General features: G+C 38.6%; 1 protein-coding gene across 1 annotated transcript; it reads right to left on the bottom strand.

Annotated features, from left to right (window-relative positions):
• Positions 1 to 3,329: 3,329 nt before the first annotated feature.
• akap1a (A kinase (PRKA) anchor protein 1a) lies at positions 3,330 to 16,049 on the bottom strand. The gene is made up of 11 exons (XM_007244754.4): positions 15,941 to 16,049; positions 12,341 to 13,445; positions 11,693 to 11,790; positions 10,387 to 10,513; positions 9,765 to 9,886; positions 8,246 to 8,423; positions 7,169 to 7,319; positions 6,997 to 7,064; positions 5,674 to 5,747; positions 5,321 to 5,380; positions 3,330 to 4,374 (listed from the first exon to the last, which is right to left on the bottom strand). Exons 2-11 carry the CDS (start codon positions 13,419 to 13,421, stop codon positions 4,312 to 4,314), a joined length of 2,022 nt encoding a protein of 673 aa, XP_007244816.3. The 5' UTR covers positions 13,422 to 13,445; positions 15,941 to 16,049; the 3' UTR covers positions 3,330 to 4,311.
• Between the last annotated feature and the right edge of the window lie 671 nt (positions 16,050 to 16,720).

Genomic DNA, 16,720 nt, shown 5'->3' with positions numbered 1-16,720 from the left:
GCATCTGTCCCTATGCTCCGGAAAAAGAAAGACCAAATTCTTAATGGAAGCTGGTCTGCTTTGACTGCAGCTATTGGATGGACCACTGTACTGAAATGATCTCAAGACAAGACAATCATGCACACTCACTTTTTTACTAGTTTACTCCACCAGCAACTACCAATGGGTAGGAGTTCAGAATCAGAAGGTATGGAAAATGATAAAAAAGGTCAGAGTGAATAGATCACAGTTATGCCATTCAGAAATAAATGTTATTCCCCCAAGCAAAGCCCTATTACAGCTTTGTTCCAAATCCTGGGATGAAACCGAAGTAGTTTGAGCAGAGGGCCTGGAAGGATACATCAGTAGCGTCCCCAAAATTGCTCTAAAATTTGAATGCATTTCTCAGCTGTATCTGAAGTGTATTTTACTGTGTAAAAGCCTTATTCGAAGTAGTGGTCAATAAACGCCACCTATTTCAGCGGCACCTTAAGTTTTGGAATGCAGCTTACATCTTTCCAAAAGGCACATCTAAAGGAACATCTGCACTATGTATATTTGGAATATGGTATCACGTGAATGCATAAGAATTGTATTAAAAATACAGACAAGTCAAAACAAGAACCATATTGATCTGGTGGTAACTGCAGACAGGTAAAGGAAAAAAGATTTGCCCATTGCCACCAGATATTTCTGGTGATAACCTGCTTCCAGAAGAGCTGGTTCGGGCCCAAGACAAGGCGGCAGCACACTCAAGCAGAGCTTGTACAGTCAATATTACTTACAAGAACGATTTTTTTTTTTAATATTCCACTCTCCTAAGAAGTTGTTTCTAATGGCATGGTACTAGAAAAAGACGGAAAAAAAGGGTAAAAGTCCTGGGTTGGTCAGGAACTGCCCAGAAGAACAGCCTGTATCTTAGTAGGTCAGAGCGACAGCAGTGGCCTGTAATTGGTTGACAGGTGATCCATCACTGTCTTTTGGATAGCATGCTACAAACACAAATACGAACATCACAGCTCTGCCTTTCCATGGTAAAATGGATCTCCATCCTGGAAACACCAGAAAAAGGGACATGCTGACCCAACAGGAATGTAAGGACAAAAAGGAGGAAATAAAAAGGACAGCGCAGCAAAACTTCACAAGCTAAATTTCACTCTGCGTGCCAAGGACTAAAACGTACTGCTCGCATCTGCTAGCCACTGCAACCCAGCTAATCATGAAGCAATAGAGCAAAGAAAATTGGACTGAGAATAAAAGACAATTGGCTGCCTTGACAGAAAGGGGAAGAGGCTGGAAAAACAACTGAACAGAAAGCACCCAATGAACGCACAAAATGCCACAGCCAGTCTTGACAAGAAAATTACTTGTCCAGTTTTCTAACGACTGCAGTTCTCCCAATGCCAAGTGCTAAAACAGCAAAATAGGCCAGGTCTGCTTCCATCACAGGATCACGGTGTGTGAAAGGAAAGCTCCTCGTGCCAGCAGGAAAAGCAGGAGGCATCGAGTCAAACACAGGCACTTTAAAGCCAATGGAGGTTTCTTCAATTTAAAGCGCAAGGGCCTTCCCATTTTGATCCCAAGCAGCAAAATCTGCCTGCTTTAACAGTACAGTTTGACCTAGGCCATCAACCTCATTTCTAGAGATTACCTGAACAGTAATTTCATTTCAAAAACGCAGCCAGAAGAGATTGACCTGTGCAGACTACTTCAAATCAGTCCTGCACAAATCACCTTTATAATGACATTAATGCCAGTGCTGAAAAGCAGGTTTCAAGCAGTGTATCACTGATCTATGGCTGGAGTATGGCATTAACACAATGTAGGTCATACTTGTGTGAGGATTCTCAGTGAGTAGAGATGATAGTCCTTAAAGCTTGCAATCTATCTGAGAAAGAAATTGTGGGAAAAGTATCACAGTGGCTTTACATATTTTGCACATATCTTATTGCCTCATGTTAGGACTAGCTTGCATACAACATTTCTGTATGTATAGCATATTCAGAGCATCCATCCATTCATCATTGTTTTGCTTCTTCCCAGGTAAAGGGCACAGTGGGTATAGTATCTAGTTAAAGGCAACATGCCAAAGGCCAAGCCAGGTAAGTTTTAGAGAAGTGTGGCGGAAACCGGAGTACCTGAACTCTAAAGAACTCATTACAAACACGGACCGAAGCCACAATCAAACCCACAAACCAAGGCTTTTGACTGAATCAACTGAATCATGGGCCGTTTCTCAATAGAGTACAAAAGTTTGGACTCCCGTATTTCCCAAAAACATACTTGGTAAGTTTGGCTTGCGAGTGCCTACTCCCGAGGGCGGGAAGACACGGGACTTTTATTGTGGGACAGCAATTAGAACAGCTGCATATTTGATGATGTCACCCTCTCAGGGAAGCGGAAAGCCTTGTTCCGAAAGCGTAGAAACACATTTTTACAGTCGTTTTTTTTAATCTAATAAACCACATATCTCAAGTGTAAACCACTACATTCTCACCTAAAAATAACTTTAAACTTTATTTTTATCACACAGCTGCACTATTTTCAAAACGTGTAACTTACAGGTAGGTACTGTCTTCTCCGCCGATACAGCTGCAAGGGGCATTGTGGGATATCAGACTGTAATAAGTCCACACAAGTCACCTTCTATGCATCCTCGATAACGTAGGCAGAGCAAGAACTTATCTGGGTATTTGTAGTGAACTTGTGTAACTGTGATCTTCTGAATGGAACAGTACTTTGGCTGCGAAACCACAAGAACAGACAAGAACGCAGATTGAGAAACCATGGTTTGGTTCCCTTGCTGTGTAAAACCTTTTTTGGATGGTTTGAACTTTGACGCATTACAGAAAGTTGAGGTAGACGACCATCACCCACTAAACAATAGGTGATAAAGAATCAGGGTCAATATTTGCTTCCCTTTCGAATGCATGCATACTCAGCAATATGGGCCTAACAGACTACGCTGATGATTCCTGTATCTACCGTAGATTTTTAAAACATTTACATAAAAAGATATTGAGGGTGATCTTTTACACTTAAACTACTATGTGAGGTGTTCACTCGAAGGAAGAGCCATTCTAAAAGGGAGACAAAAATCCAGCACTAACGCTAGAAAGGCAATTCACCATTGCAAGACACACATCCCTATACAAACTAATCAAGTTCAAGTACAAACAGACAAAGCCCATGTACAGCAAAGCAAAAGCTCTTTACTGTGCTCACTAAACTGAAGCACAAATTCTAAATTAACTCAACCAAATATATATATATATATATATATATATATATATATATATATATATATATATATATATATATATATATATATATATAAAATGTAACAAACATACAGCCCTTGGTTCAGACCCTGGACCAGTATTTCCGGTGTGGGCTACAGAGGACTGTACAGAGACTGAAGCAATCATCAGGTCAATTTGATGTGCAAGTAAGAATTAGAGAAGTAATTTGGCATGTGAATAAATTTAGGTCCAGAACATTACATTATTAATACAACATGACAGAACAAAAGAAAAAAAATTATATTCCTAACACAGAATAATAAAAAAAAACATTAACAAAAATGAACATAGCCTTTCCATACAAAACTACACAGACTGCAGTACCACAGACTAGTGTACCCGACTGCACGAACACTAATTCAAACCAACAGCACACTGAGGATCTTTTACATTTATGCATCTTTAATTTAACAGTGCAAAATCAGTGATTCCCGACACCGAAAGCTGTGCTGTAAAACATAGTTGTAGATTAAGTAAGCTAAGTGAGTAGCTTATAAAGCATGAAGCCAACAGGCTTGTTCAAGCCTGGTTTAAGTTTCCCAGTCTAATTCTTAAATGGGAAAAATTGTGCAGCAAAAGAAAGCAAGAAAAAAATGACAAAATACATAAATAAAATGGAATAGGACAAAATACATAATTCCAGTTCTAATCTCAGAAAAAGAAAACATAATCGTGCAGTCATTCAAGTGTGTTCAATTACAAATATATATATTTTTTCCCTCAAGTTTAACACAATCACATTCTAGATTCTTCACAATGAGTGAATGCCATTTGATCATTTGAGTTTCCTCTTATTTCAGCAAAAAGGGAAATTTTTATACAAACTCTGAACATTTAAACATGTTAAACGCAACATCTGCAGTCTGTGTAAGGACATGTCCATGGCAACTTGTGAACGGCATGCATTTTTACAGATTACAAAGAGCACCTCTGTGTGCATACGTGCATAATGTGTGAGGAGATCAGGGTGAACCCCAGTCACCAGTAACGAACAGGTGAAGGGTAGATGAGGCGAGAGCTTCATTGCCCATTAGTGGCTGTCTAACCACGAGCAAAGTCCACGCTCAACCAGCAGTCCATTCACCGAAACCATCTACAGTAACAGACAGGAGATACAGGAGATAAAACAAAAAAGGCAAAATAAAACAAATCAAAAGGTCAAAAGATGATGGGTGCAGAATTTCAGTCCAATAAATGACGGAACACAGTGGAAAACAAAGCCTCACTGTGTACATTTTCAGTATGACAACTTTGTGTCATTGTCCCAAAATGGCTACAATTCAGTGCAGAAAAAAAAATTTAAGGGTCCATCACACACTGCTATAATCAGTACAAGGCTAAGGATTAGCAGGTTTTACATTAAATTAGCTCATTTTTCTTCCCAAACTGCTGCTGATCACATCATCATTTGAGCCAAACTCACTTAAAGGAGAACACTGCGGTTACATTCACATCATCAGGCTAAAGTTAAGTCTTAACTTATTCAGTCAGACAAAAAAATCGGATTTAAGTTATAAAGTTTGTTTACTTAGGGCATTTTTGCCCTTGGTTTGGTTTCACACAAGGTAAAATCACAAGTGCAACAAAGTGCAGATGTGAGCGATAAGTGCAGCACATACTGCGTTTAGCGTATGAAAACAGTTTAGCATGAAGCAACAGCAGAACTGGCATTAGTTCACAGTTATCTGGGTAATAAATCAGGTTAAACTGCACCTGAACAGCTGTTTAGCACAAACTTGAGGAGCATACATGATAGTTTGGTTGGATCACGTTTTCACCACTCTGGGAAATTACAGCAAACGAGTGCAAACGAACAAAAGTCAATCAAAACCAGACTAAATAGCTTTGATGTGAAAATACCTACTTCCTGCAGGCACGTTATCAGACGTAAAACTTTTGTCATCTGATGTCATGACCAACATTTAACCCTAAATTAACGTCTATTGACACTGGTGGCCAGCTGGGACTGCACAGTTTTGTATTTAGACATCCGTGAATTAAATGCACGTCATAATTGTATCAACGCAATAAATACAGACCTGTTCTCCTGCCTGCCGCCACATATGCACCAAGGGCAGTCCGCTCTGAGTGCCTGTGACCTAAGAACAGAGCACAAAGCGACCCACAGATTTAGCTTTCTTTCTTTAGGTACAAGTGAGTCAACCTCCTCACTGAAGGAATGATTAAAGCACTTATTCTTCCCACCCAATGCTGACAGAACCTCAGCTTTAAACAAAACTTTCCCTATTGATCTCCAAGCACTAAAACAGTCTATATAAAACACTACAAAACATGAAGGGCATTTTTCATGGAAAAAGTGTTGAGAGCATAGCTTTCATTCAGAGATCAAAAAATATACTCCAATAAAAATGTTCACTATATCATTTCTTACCTTTATGATCAAAGGAAGCCCCTGTGTTAATTCTTCAAGAGCTTCTTTGGCCTCGAGTGAAAACTCCTTTTTGCCTGAGGCATCAAACAATATAGCATTGTGAGACTCTCATTCTGAGATCTGACTAAGGCAGATATGACTCAGATGTGTTGCAATTAAAGACCAGATACCATTTACATGCAGGGTCATCAAAAAGTAGGGGGACAGTGTGATCAATCAAATCTCAATTGTACAAAATGGAAGCGTGAACATAAAAGCACAAAGTTAAATATGAACTGCTATAAGACTAATTGCATTTACACTTTCACATTCTTAATATTTTTGTCTAATCTTTGGTTAAGCAAACATACACTGAAATGCCAAAAGTCATGGGACAGAAACTAATGTCCAATGGAAGCTAATGAACTCTGCACTGACCTGCAGGATGTGTGTGTCTGTGTGTGTGTGTGTGTGTGTGTGGAGCCTCCAGCACTGAATATGGATGCAAATCGCTTGTCTATTGATTGTCAGATGCTAATCAGGGGCTGCCTGTCACAATCATTACCACCCACTGCACTGTCCACTGTGGGTGGTAATACACTGCCTGGCCAAAAAAGTTGTCACACACTCTTATATATTTAGTTGGACATCTTTGATTGTGGCCCTCATTCACTGTGGCATTGTTTCCATAAGCTTCTGCAATGTCACAAGATTTATTTCAATCCAGTGCTGCATTAATTTTTCATCAATATCTTGCAGCAGCATTGATGATGGTAGAGTCTGACCACTGCACAAAGCAGCTCTTCTCCATCCAGCACATCCCAAAAATTCTCAATGAGGTTAAGCTCTGGACTCTGTGGTGAACTCTTAATCTCAATGCATGTGTGAAAATGATGATGATCTCATGCTCCCTGAACCCTGAACTCTTTCACAATTCCAGCCTCATGAATCCTGATATTATCATCTTAGAATATGCTCGTGTTCATCAGGAAAGAAAAAATCCATTGATGGAATAACCTGGTCTATATTCAGTATATTCAGGTAGTCAGCTGAACTCATTCTTTCAGCACATACTGTTGCTGAACCTAAACCTGCAGACCAACTGCAGCATCAACCAACCCCACATCATTTACTTACTTAAATCCAGGTGGAGGCTTTTTTTTTGGTCAGGCAGTGTACATTCCATGACGTATACCGAGTACACATCAATGATCAAGGATCACAAGTTAACAGCTCACCACCTGCACACACTGCTATCCCATGACCTTCAGTGTAGTATGCAAGAAAAAAACAACGGAGACTCTCTCTAGAGATATATATGGACAGAACTACATCAAGCTTTACCTGGTAACGGTGCAAGATTTTCCAACATAACTTCAGAACCTTGGAAAGGCAGCGCCACAAAATCTGACCTGTAAAAACAATAGAACAACAATAAAACATCAAAATCTAAATGTTGTTAAAACGGATTAAAAAGTTGAACATAAACTCCAAAGCAAACTAAGGGCTAACCAACCGTATCTGTCTGAGGGCACTGAGGTTAAACATGACATAGCCACCGTAGTCCACATATCTGATCTGGACGTTATCAGAGTCTTTGAAGTGCTGGATAACCTGAGCCCTCCACCAGCCGCCATCTGCAGAGGGGGCTGCACACACCACCCCCGCTGAGAGAAAAGGAGAGAAGGTTTTCAAACACAGAACCAGTCAAAGGTTTGGAGACAATTTCCTTATCCTTATGTTTTTATATTTTTCTGCAATTTTGTAAAAAAAAAGCCTTATTCATGTACTCTCTGCTGATGAGCGGTGTCTTACAGAAACTCTGTTACACACTGATACGGGCTCCAATATGAGGTGTTGTTAATTTGTGGGTTATGAGACAGCAGAGGCAACGCTTGGTCTTCCTTTCCTGGAGCAGTCTTCATGACAGCCAGTTCTTATTGTACGATGGGTTTCGTGACTACACTTGATGATACATTTAAAGTTCTTGAAATTTTCCAAACTGAATAATCTTAAAATAATAAAGTAATGATAAATTGTTGTTTATTTTGGGTGGTTTTGGCTATAATATTAATTAGAATAGTGGGGAAAAAAGGGCTATTTACTGCAAAACACACAATACCAACCCAATCTCAGGTGGTCTTTAACATATTTATTATAAGTTAATGAGTGTGTACAAAAAAAGCTAAATAAATAAATAAAAATATTGATTTGAGATTATAAAAACTAGAAGAAAGCTAGTCCTACGAAAATGGTCCACACTTTGTACAGTGTGCTTAGTAAAAGGTGTTTGTTAGGATATAATACCCTAACATCGCACAAAAACAGGTTTCAGCCTGGCCAAAATGAATTCAGTGCTGTAGAAGAAAGCATCGGCCAGGCAGGTACCCATGTGAGAAACTGTGTGAAACAGGACGTGTGAAACATTTGGTAAATGTCCCAAGCTGAAGGTGAGAAATGAAAAATGTGTGTGTGTGTGTGTGTGTGTTAGAGAGAGAGAGGGACAGAACAAGAAGGGGCATGTGAAGAGAACACAATGAGGACTGAATGTAGGTTTGAGGTATTGAGGAGGGAGCTTCTTGGCAGCAGCTACCTTCGACTGGAGTGGGCAGGCTGGGGCATCCCGGGCGAGAGTAGCAGAAGAGCATCTGTTCATTGAGGCTGTGCAGGGCATAGTAGGTAGGGTGTGTGTGCTGCTGTACAAAGAGGTAGTTGGCTGACTCCACCCTCGGCACGATGACCTCCACTGGACTGTCCTGAGGGAGCAGCAGCTATAGGTACAGACACACACACACACACACACATTTTTGTAGCAGGTCCTAATGCTAGAATCGAAACATCTAGACTTAATGAAACACTTTATTTGTAGCTCCACCTGGATATTGTAATACAGTTAAAGTCTGAAGTCTTTGATGCAGATTTGAACTAAAGGGGTATAATGCTTTATCTAATACTTTAGGAATGATCTTATAATAATTTTTATTTATCTACCACATTTGGGATGAGTTGGGGACTTGAGAATGAGGTGGGGTGGTGATCATCCAAGATATTATGCTCTGAACTATGCTCTTGTCTAAAACCCTTATTTTTAGAAGAAACAATAAATGAACATGTCTCCCAATGATGTTTTCCATATAGAACTATGATTAGTCAATATGGCCACAATTGAGATGACGGTATATTTCTTAATTTTGGTCAGTGCAACATAATTCTGTTTAAAGCCCCTATGTGATGTACCTAATAACACACTAAGAGAGCTTGGCTTTATAGGAAAAATATATCACAATGTTTAATACATTTAAACAATACACAATATTCACTTCAATATTTTGACAGCCAAAAAAAATATTATAAATACAATATATTTAAAATATAAAATAATATAAAAAAAAAAAAAAAAAATCAGTAGTGGCAGATCCTTAAAAAAAACAAATTGAACTGCATTTAAATGCTTTCTCGTGCATCATACAGTGATTTTTATTTTATTTTCTGCACATCATCCAATTAAATCAACTTTTTTTTTAACACTCAGTAATGTTACTAAGTATGCTATTATAGAGTGGGAACAAGATAATTAAGTCATAGCCAGAAAAAAATTAAGCTTGCTTTTCTGTAAATTAATGCCACGAAGAAGATTGAGTTTTACATCAAAGCTCCTTTAATCCAAGGATAATCCTTTGTGAGAAAATGGAGAGTGAATTAGTTTCTTTTTATTTTCATCTTGGAATGAATTATGGTGATATTTTGGAGTTTCTTGCAGTGAGATATGGCATAACGGACTTAACGGCTATGATTTAATTAACTCGTTCCCACGTCTTCATAAGTCGTGGCCACACCTTAATTATCTCATTCCTACGTCTTAATAATTTGTAGCCATGTTTTTTTTTGTTTTTTTTTGTTACGTCATGTCCCCTTATGGGCTCCGTAGCATACAGTAGAGCGGGACTAACTACCTGTGCAGCATCAGATGGGCTACATGGGGTAACTGTGAACCTTTACAGAGACCCTATACGTTAGGTGAGCCCCATAATGCAGCATTTTAGTGAGTACAAGATAAGCATTTTCACTGGAGTAATAGTGGGCAAGAAACAGTGCAGCCAACAGCCACTTACCCAGGAAGTCACTGGAAGAGAAGGGAGGGAAGCAGTCACGTGACCACGCCGGTTACTCAAATCCAAATCTTTAAACTTCTTCCTGATTAGTGTCAGTGCGTTCTCCACCTGCACCTTTGATCCTGAAAGGGTCAAATCGATAGCATGGAATTACCAAGTGTGCTACCACCACCCAGTGGATGATGGGTGCCATTACTTCGGCTGCCTCACAAACCCCTACTCAAAACACCACGACAAGAGTGGTACTTTTGAGGGAGGAAATGGGCAGGCTTGTTATTATCAGCCATCAGCACAGGCTATGTTTAGACGGCACTGTGAAATTGTACTTTGTGAAATTGTGTACCTGTCCAAAATGGTCAAGTCAGGTTAAGAGCATTTCAAGACAGGCATAAAAGCACTAGATTATATACAAACAGGCTATCTAATTACAGCAGAAGTTATTCATTTTAATTGTTAGCAACTAATTAACCAGGACCCTTTACATACAAAATGATCAAATCCTTTACAGCTCACTCCACACTGATATATCCAAATATAACAAATGAACTACACCAAATTAAACGTACAAAAACTGTAAACATAAATACTGTAAATAAGCTATCCTCTACAATCATGAACTCACCCTCAATATGACAGATCTGAAACTCATGAGTGTAAGGCAGAGCAGACACATAGATCTTGGCGCCAGAGTTTTGCTTCAAGAAGCCAACATGCCTCCCTTGTTTTCCAATTAATCGCCCAACAAGATGCTGCCAAAACAAGGTTTTACACCATTACAAACAGTAAACAGTATTCGAAAGCTAATCATTTAGTACATAAAGTGCTGCTCTGTGTGTAATAGCTTGTAGATCTTGGCTAGTGGAATCATACCACAGTGAACATCAAAATAATTAAAAATGACAACACCATATGGGTACAAACCAATAGAGAACAAACAGCAGGATATTCCACAAAGCAAGATTTTAAAAAGCAGGGACTTCTCCTGCTATATTTAGGTTGTTATAAAGTTAGAAAGAAAAAAAAATATTTACTGTGTTGTGTGGAATATCTCTGCATCCTTTAAGCAAAGCTACATACACACTTACAAATCCAAGACTATGTATTTGAAAATAGTTCAAAAGTAATAGTACAGCACCACTACTACCCATGAGTCTCACTTGTTTAAAACACTACAAAAAAACTCAATCAGCAAAGAGCTACTAATCTTTAACCAAGATTACTGATATTAGATACATTTTCATCTTTGTTAACATACAAATCTTCTTTCATATTGAGATAACTAATCCACAGATCTTTAACACTGTACATTAAAGCTTAATGGCAAAGCCTGTTTAAAATCAGGTTTTAGGTTTAATCCTCAATAGACCCCAAATTTAATGCTACATTTTAATTGTGTTAATTTATTGGGAATTCATTACCATACTATTAGTTTGTTATTTTGTTAATTTGTTACATAAATAATAAAAAGGCTACTTTCACACTACCAAGCAAAAGGGGTGTGACAATCCAAATTAGATCTGAGTCAATGCCAGCTCAAATGTAAGTTTGGGCAAATCTAGATTGTATCCAGATTCATTTTTGATAGTGACAGAAAAAAAATACTATTAAGCAAATAAGATTCAAACCACATTTGAAGACTGGGTCTAAAATATGTGATAATCAATTTTCATTTCATAAAGCTGCATCCCAGTCTGGATTTAAAGTGTCTTATATGTGCACATATGTCTTACTGTGTACAAGTTTGCTGTTTAAAGGAAATTTGATCTGAGGAGGAAAAGAAATATTATAATAATTGCGTAAAATCAGCCAAATCATATAAATGCAGGCCTTATTATCACTTCAAAAAATGACCAAAATGTAAAAGATGTATTTTAGCATTGGCTTAGGACTGCATAAATACAATAGGACAGGCTGGACACTAGGCTCACCGCTGGCACTTCTATATCCCAGAGAGTGAGGGCTGAGCTTGGAGGTGTAGTGGTTAGGCTGCTGCTCTCGCTCTTCATGCATGTTACCTCATTAGTACCTGTACCAGGGGACAAGATAGCCCCTAAAATGTTTAGGTTACACACATAGGTATTGGAAGCATGCAATTTTAGTAAATGCGATTTTACCAAGCTGTAAGGGATTCTGGGTCATATCAAAACCTTGCAACATTTCAAGTAAGGATACATTAAATGGGTCATTCTGGGCAAACTGGAAAACATGCTATTATTATGGATGTTTAAATCATTACTACTGTTCTCCTATAGTGGTGCCACAGTGTAGTGTGAAGGTTTTTTAAAAGTGGCAGCTTTTACATTAGTGAACATATAAAGCAGTTGTAATTTCTCTGCATGTCTGTAACTGTAGTAAGAGTATCCTCTCAAATCAACGAAAAGGTCAATGATGGTTTTGTGAACACATAAAAAACAACAGAATTCCCAATGCTTTTGCAATTCTCCTAATAAATAAGTTATTTTAGTGATGCAAGGTTTTCTTATGACAGCAGCACAGCGCACACACATTTGACTATATTAAAATGATTAGCAACCAAACAAATCAGACAGTTTTACAGATCTGATGCAAAGGCTAACCTTTGGAGACATCTGCCTTGTCTTCTTGGCAGTTTCCATTTCTTCTGCCCAAGTTGAGCAACATTTCTGGAGTTTTACTTTCAGAACCTACTGAAACAGGAGGGCCAAAGCCCTGTTCGGAAGGGCTTGACCAAAGCTCTCCTCTGCAACTTGCTTCCTCTGCACTTATCCAATCTTCTGAATGGCATGTGCTGCATCCAGAATCCTCTCCTACTTGGGATTGGTCATTCAGATCACCCACTGAATAGATACGTTCCTCTACTGTCTTAGTGTGAGTGGCACAATCTTTCTGCACTATATTGGGTACAGGACTAGATCCAGTCTTGCACTCCTGCATCAATAAAGCTTTGTTTTTACTGATGTCTTTCTTGTCTTGGTCTTCAGTCTGAAGTTGGTCTTTCTTTTGTAAAATGACATCAGAAGTTGTCAGGATCTCTTCGGTGGCAGCATGGATGGCCTCATTGACCAAGCTAGCACTGACCTGCTCAACTTTCTTATTACTCTTGGTCTCAGACAGCATAGTGACTAAATGACCTTTGGAGGAGACGATGCTTGGAGGCTGTTGTACAGAGGAGTTAGCATCAGATTCAGGCCAGGAGGTGTTTGTCTCACCAGCCTTGAAGTCCTGATGGCCTTTAGAAGTGTTGCTGTCTTTCTCATTCTCCATTTCCAGCTTCATGGAAAGAAGTGCAGATGCTTGAGCCTCTGAAATCTCCCCTTCTGGCTCTGGGCGATCTCCTTTCAAAAGCCGTGGAGTTGATGTAGACGTGGTGGTGTTGGTTAGTAAGGTTTCATGAAGAATAGGCAACTCATCCATGATACTGCTGTTAGCCTGAGAGCTATCTGGAGAGCTATCTTTCAGGTTCAAATTGTGGTCACTGTGAGAATCCTGAGGTGTTCTACCCTCCTGCTCCCCCGGGCTGTCCTTCAGGCTCTGTAAACTGGCACTCGTGGAAGCTTCCTCTTCTTTAATCTGCTCTCCAAGGTTCCTCCTCCTCCTCTTTCTAAAGGCGTACCAGCAACAGCCGAGCAGAGCCAGCGCCGACAGAGGCACAAGGGGCCTGAGATGTGGCGACAGCATGGTCTCGTCACTAGCCACCTACACCTGTCAAGATTGTGGGGGAGAGAGAGCAAAGAGAACTGTCAGGCACACCTGATCGAGTCACCTTACCTGCACCGCACTGAGCAGGACTGAAAGGTGAGAAGCTTGAATGCTGGGTCAGGTGTAAGGCTGGAGAGAGAGGTGTAAAAGCAGCGCTGCTGTAACACAAGGTGAGACTCAGTCAGCACATTTGGAGCAAAGCCATTATCAGGGAAAAGCAGGGTTAATAACAGCGCATGGAGCCCATAGGGGTATCACATGATGTCCCTTTACAGTAGCTAACATGAGAACAAAACCAAGTGTACAGTAGGGATGTATAGTTGTGACAAGCAGCCTATAAATATTTGTGGTCCAGATTTATGAATGAATAAAATGTAATCTGGGCCTTAGTGACACAAAAAGCAGCAAAGCTTTCTGACTATGAGCTGATCTCATGTAAGAATATATATGTAATATTTTGCAGTTCTATACCAGTTGGTACTGTGGGGCAATTGAACAAAATCTAGCATTATACAATTACAGAGCTCAAAATAATCATTTATAGTTTCCACAAAAGTAGAAACCTCAAATAGGAATTAAATTACTGAACGCACAGACATGGTTAATATAATACAGTAGAGATTAGTTCTACCATATTGCAAATGAAATAAATGACACCTTAATTGTTAAGTCAGGATCCTGAAAAACAAAAATATATACACTGTTACCCTTTTATTTTACTACAGAAAAGGCTTACTATAGACCACTATGTGTTTGAATTACATATGCCTATTTTTGGCACCTGGAGTTCTAAGCCCAGTTTTCAATTACAAATCTCTTCGTTCAAGTTCTGTGGTTAACAAATATTTTCAAAACCCTACAAATTCATTCTAGTTTGATGGTTTAGTTGGTTTACACACTTGTTTATACTTGTGCTGGCTTATGTGAGCAAAGGCATGTAGCAGAAGATCCAGTTATGTTCAAGAGAAAAATGTACATGCAATAGCGCACACCCTACGTGACCTTTATAAGACATGTGACATTTTAATACTCAGTTCTGACAACAGATTATCTTAATACTACAGACTTGCCAAAAGCACAAACCGCATCAACAAATCTTTACTCAATATCTTACCTCCATACACAAAAATACAGGTACTGGTGGAAATTAACATATCTTTTCAAGAAAATCACAACTTCTAATATCTCAGTATTGGCACTAGACTCTCAATGCACATTTGGTTTAGTGGTAAAATAAAATAAAATAAAAAACTCAAATGTTAGAAGTCCTTCAATGCTTACCCTAAGTACAGCTCTGGAAAAAAACATAAGAGACCACTTAAAAATTATGAGTTTCTTTGATTTTACCAAATTGAAAACCTCTGGAATATAATTAAGACGAAGATGGATGAGCACAAGCCATCAAACCAGGCTGAACTGCTTGAATATTTGCACTAGGAGTGGCATAAAGTTATCCAAAAGCAGTGTGTAAGACTGGTGGAGGAGAACCAAGATGCCAAGATGCATGAGAACTGGGATTAAAAACCACCAGGGTTATTCCACCAAATACTGATTTTTTCAGAACTTTTAAAACTTTATGAATATAAACGTGTTTTCTTTGCAATATTTAAGGTCTGAATACTCTGCAAATAAATGCTCTTAATGACAATAATATTTTTATTTGGAATTTGGGAGAAATGTCTGTAATTTATAGAATAAAACAACAATGTTCGCTTTACTAAAACATATAACGTTACCTATAAATAGCAAAATCAGAGTAACTGATACAGAAAGTGATTCAGAAACTAAGGTAGTCTTAAACCAGATTATACCCATCAATCAACACCTACAACCAGTCTAAATCGCAGTATTCTTGGTCACACTGTATCTAATGCTGTCTCTGACTGTTGTGGGTCTTTTATTTGGTGCCAGTGATGCCCTTCCTACCTGGATAGAAGCCTAGCTACATTTGTGGGGGTTATAAAAAGAACGACATGCAGGCCTTTCCACAAGCCTGGCTTTAAAGCCTGCACTGTTCTCTGGTCCACAGGGACATGGAGGATTTTACTAACTCTTGATTTTGTCCTTCAAACCTTGGCACACTGACAGCAGCGCCTGGCCACAGCTTCTCCTGTCAGGATGAACCAACGGCTGGCCGAGATATAATCCTGTCAGAACGGTAAACAGAGCAGACTGCACGCGTTTAACAAGTGAAGGAAAGGTTATTTTAGCGTGGGGTTATTTTGCTCTCTGCTAAATTGTTTCTGTCAGATAAACGACCTTAACGACCCCTGAGGTATATAAAAAAAATGTATCAAAAATGTAAAAAAGTTCTGTCAGGTGTGGCTAACAAAGTTACTCTCTCACAGAAAGGATTCTCCAGTTCCACACGACAAAAAACACACAAAAATCTGATTTTCAGCCAACATATTTTAACCTCTGAGGGAAAACAGAGCGTTATTTTGTGAGAAGACGAGGTAAAACAGCGAATAAATGCAGGTTAATGTCTTAATACTCACTTTTTTCGGTAGATAAGTATTAGCAGTGCTGGTAAAGCCCTCAGACGTTCCCTCACGCTCTGGAGCCCCACCTGCGAGCCATTACTGCAGATGATTAGAGATGAAGAAGGCTGCTCTTAATTCTCACACACACACACACACACACACACACACACTCACCCCTACAACCTACACACTCACACACTCATACACCCAACCCACACCCAACACACCCTGACCAACTGACCTCAGAACTGTTAGGGACGTTAGGGACATTTAGGGACATTTCCTACATTATTCCTAAATATAGTTTGTATTTTTCACATTTATTTTTTTTCACACTTATATATATATATATATATATATATATATATATATATATATATATATATATATATATATATATATATATATATATATATATATTTTTTTTTTTTTTTTTCTTCTTCTTTTTCTCTATTCTTCTGTTTTAATTTATGTTTGAATCTGTTTCTTATTGTATTGTGTTGTTGCTGCTGGATGCCTAAATTTCCTTCGGGATAAATAAAGTATCTATCTATCTATCTATCTATCTATCTATCTATCTATCTATCTATCTATCTATCTATCTATCTATCTATCTATCTCAGCTCTTTGCACTCAATCTCTAAACTGTCTCTTAAAAAATTCTTAAAACACGTTTTTTCTGCAGTAAAATAAAATGTACATTTTGAAAATTTGAGGGCTTTGAAATCTCCTACAGGACACCTGAAGAAGCTATATAAAATAAAACTGCTATTAAATATATTAGTTATATTATTA

This window comes from Astyanax mexicanus, chromosome 20 (genome assembly GCF_023375975.1).
Source record: "Astyanax mexicanus isolate ESR-SI-001 chromosome 20, AstMex3_surface, whole genome shotgun sequence".
NCBI lineage: Eukaryota > Metazoa > Chordata > Actinopteri > Characiformes > Acestrorhamphidae > Astyanax > Astyanax mexicanus.
Note: the sequence above shows the minus strand (reverse complement) of the source record. Positions and strands in the feature narration are given on the sequence as shown.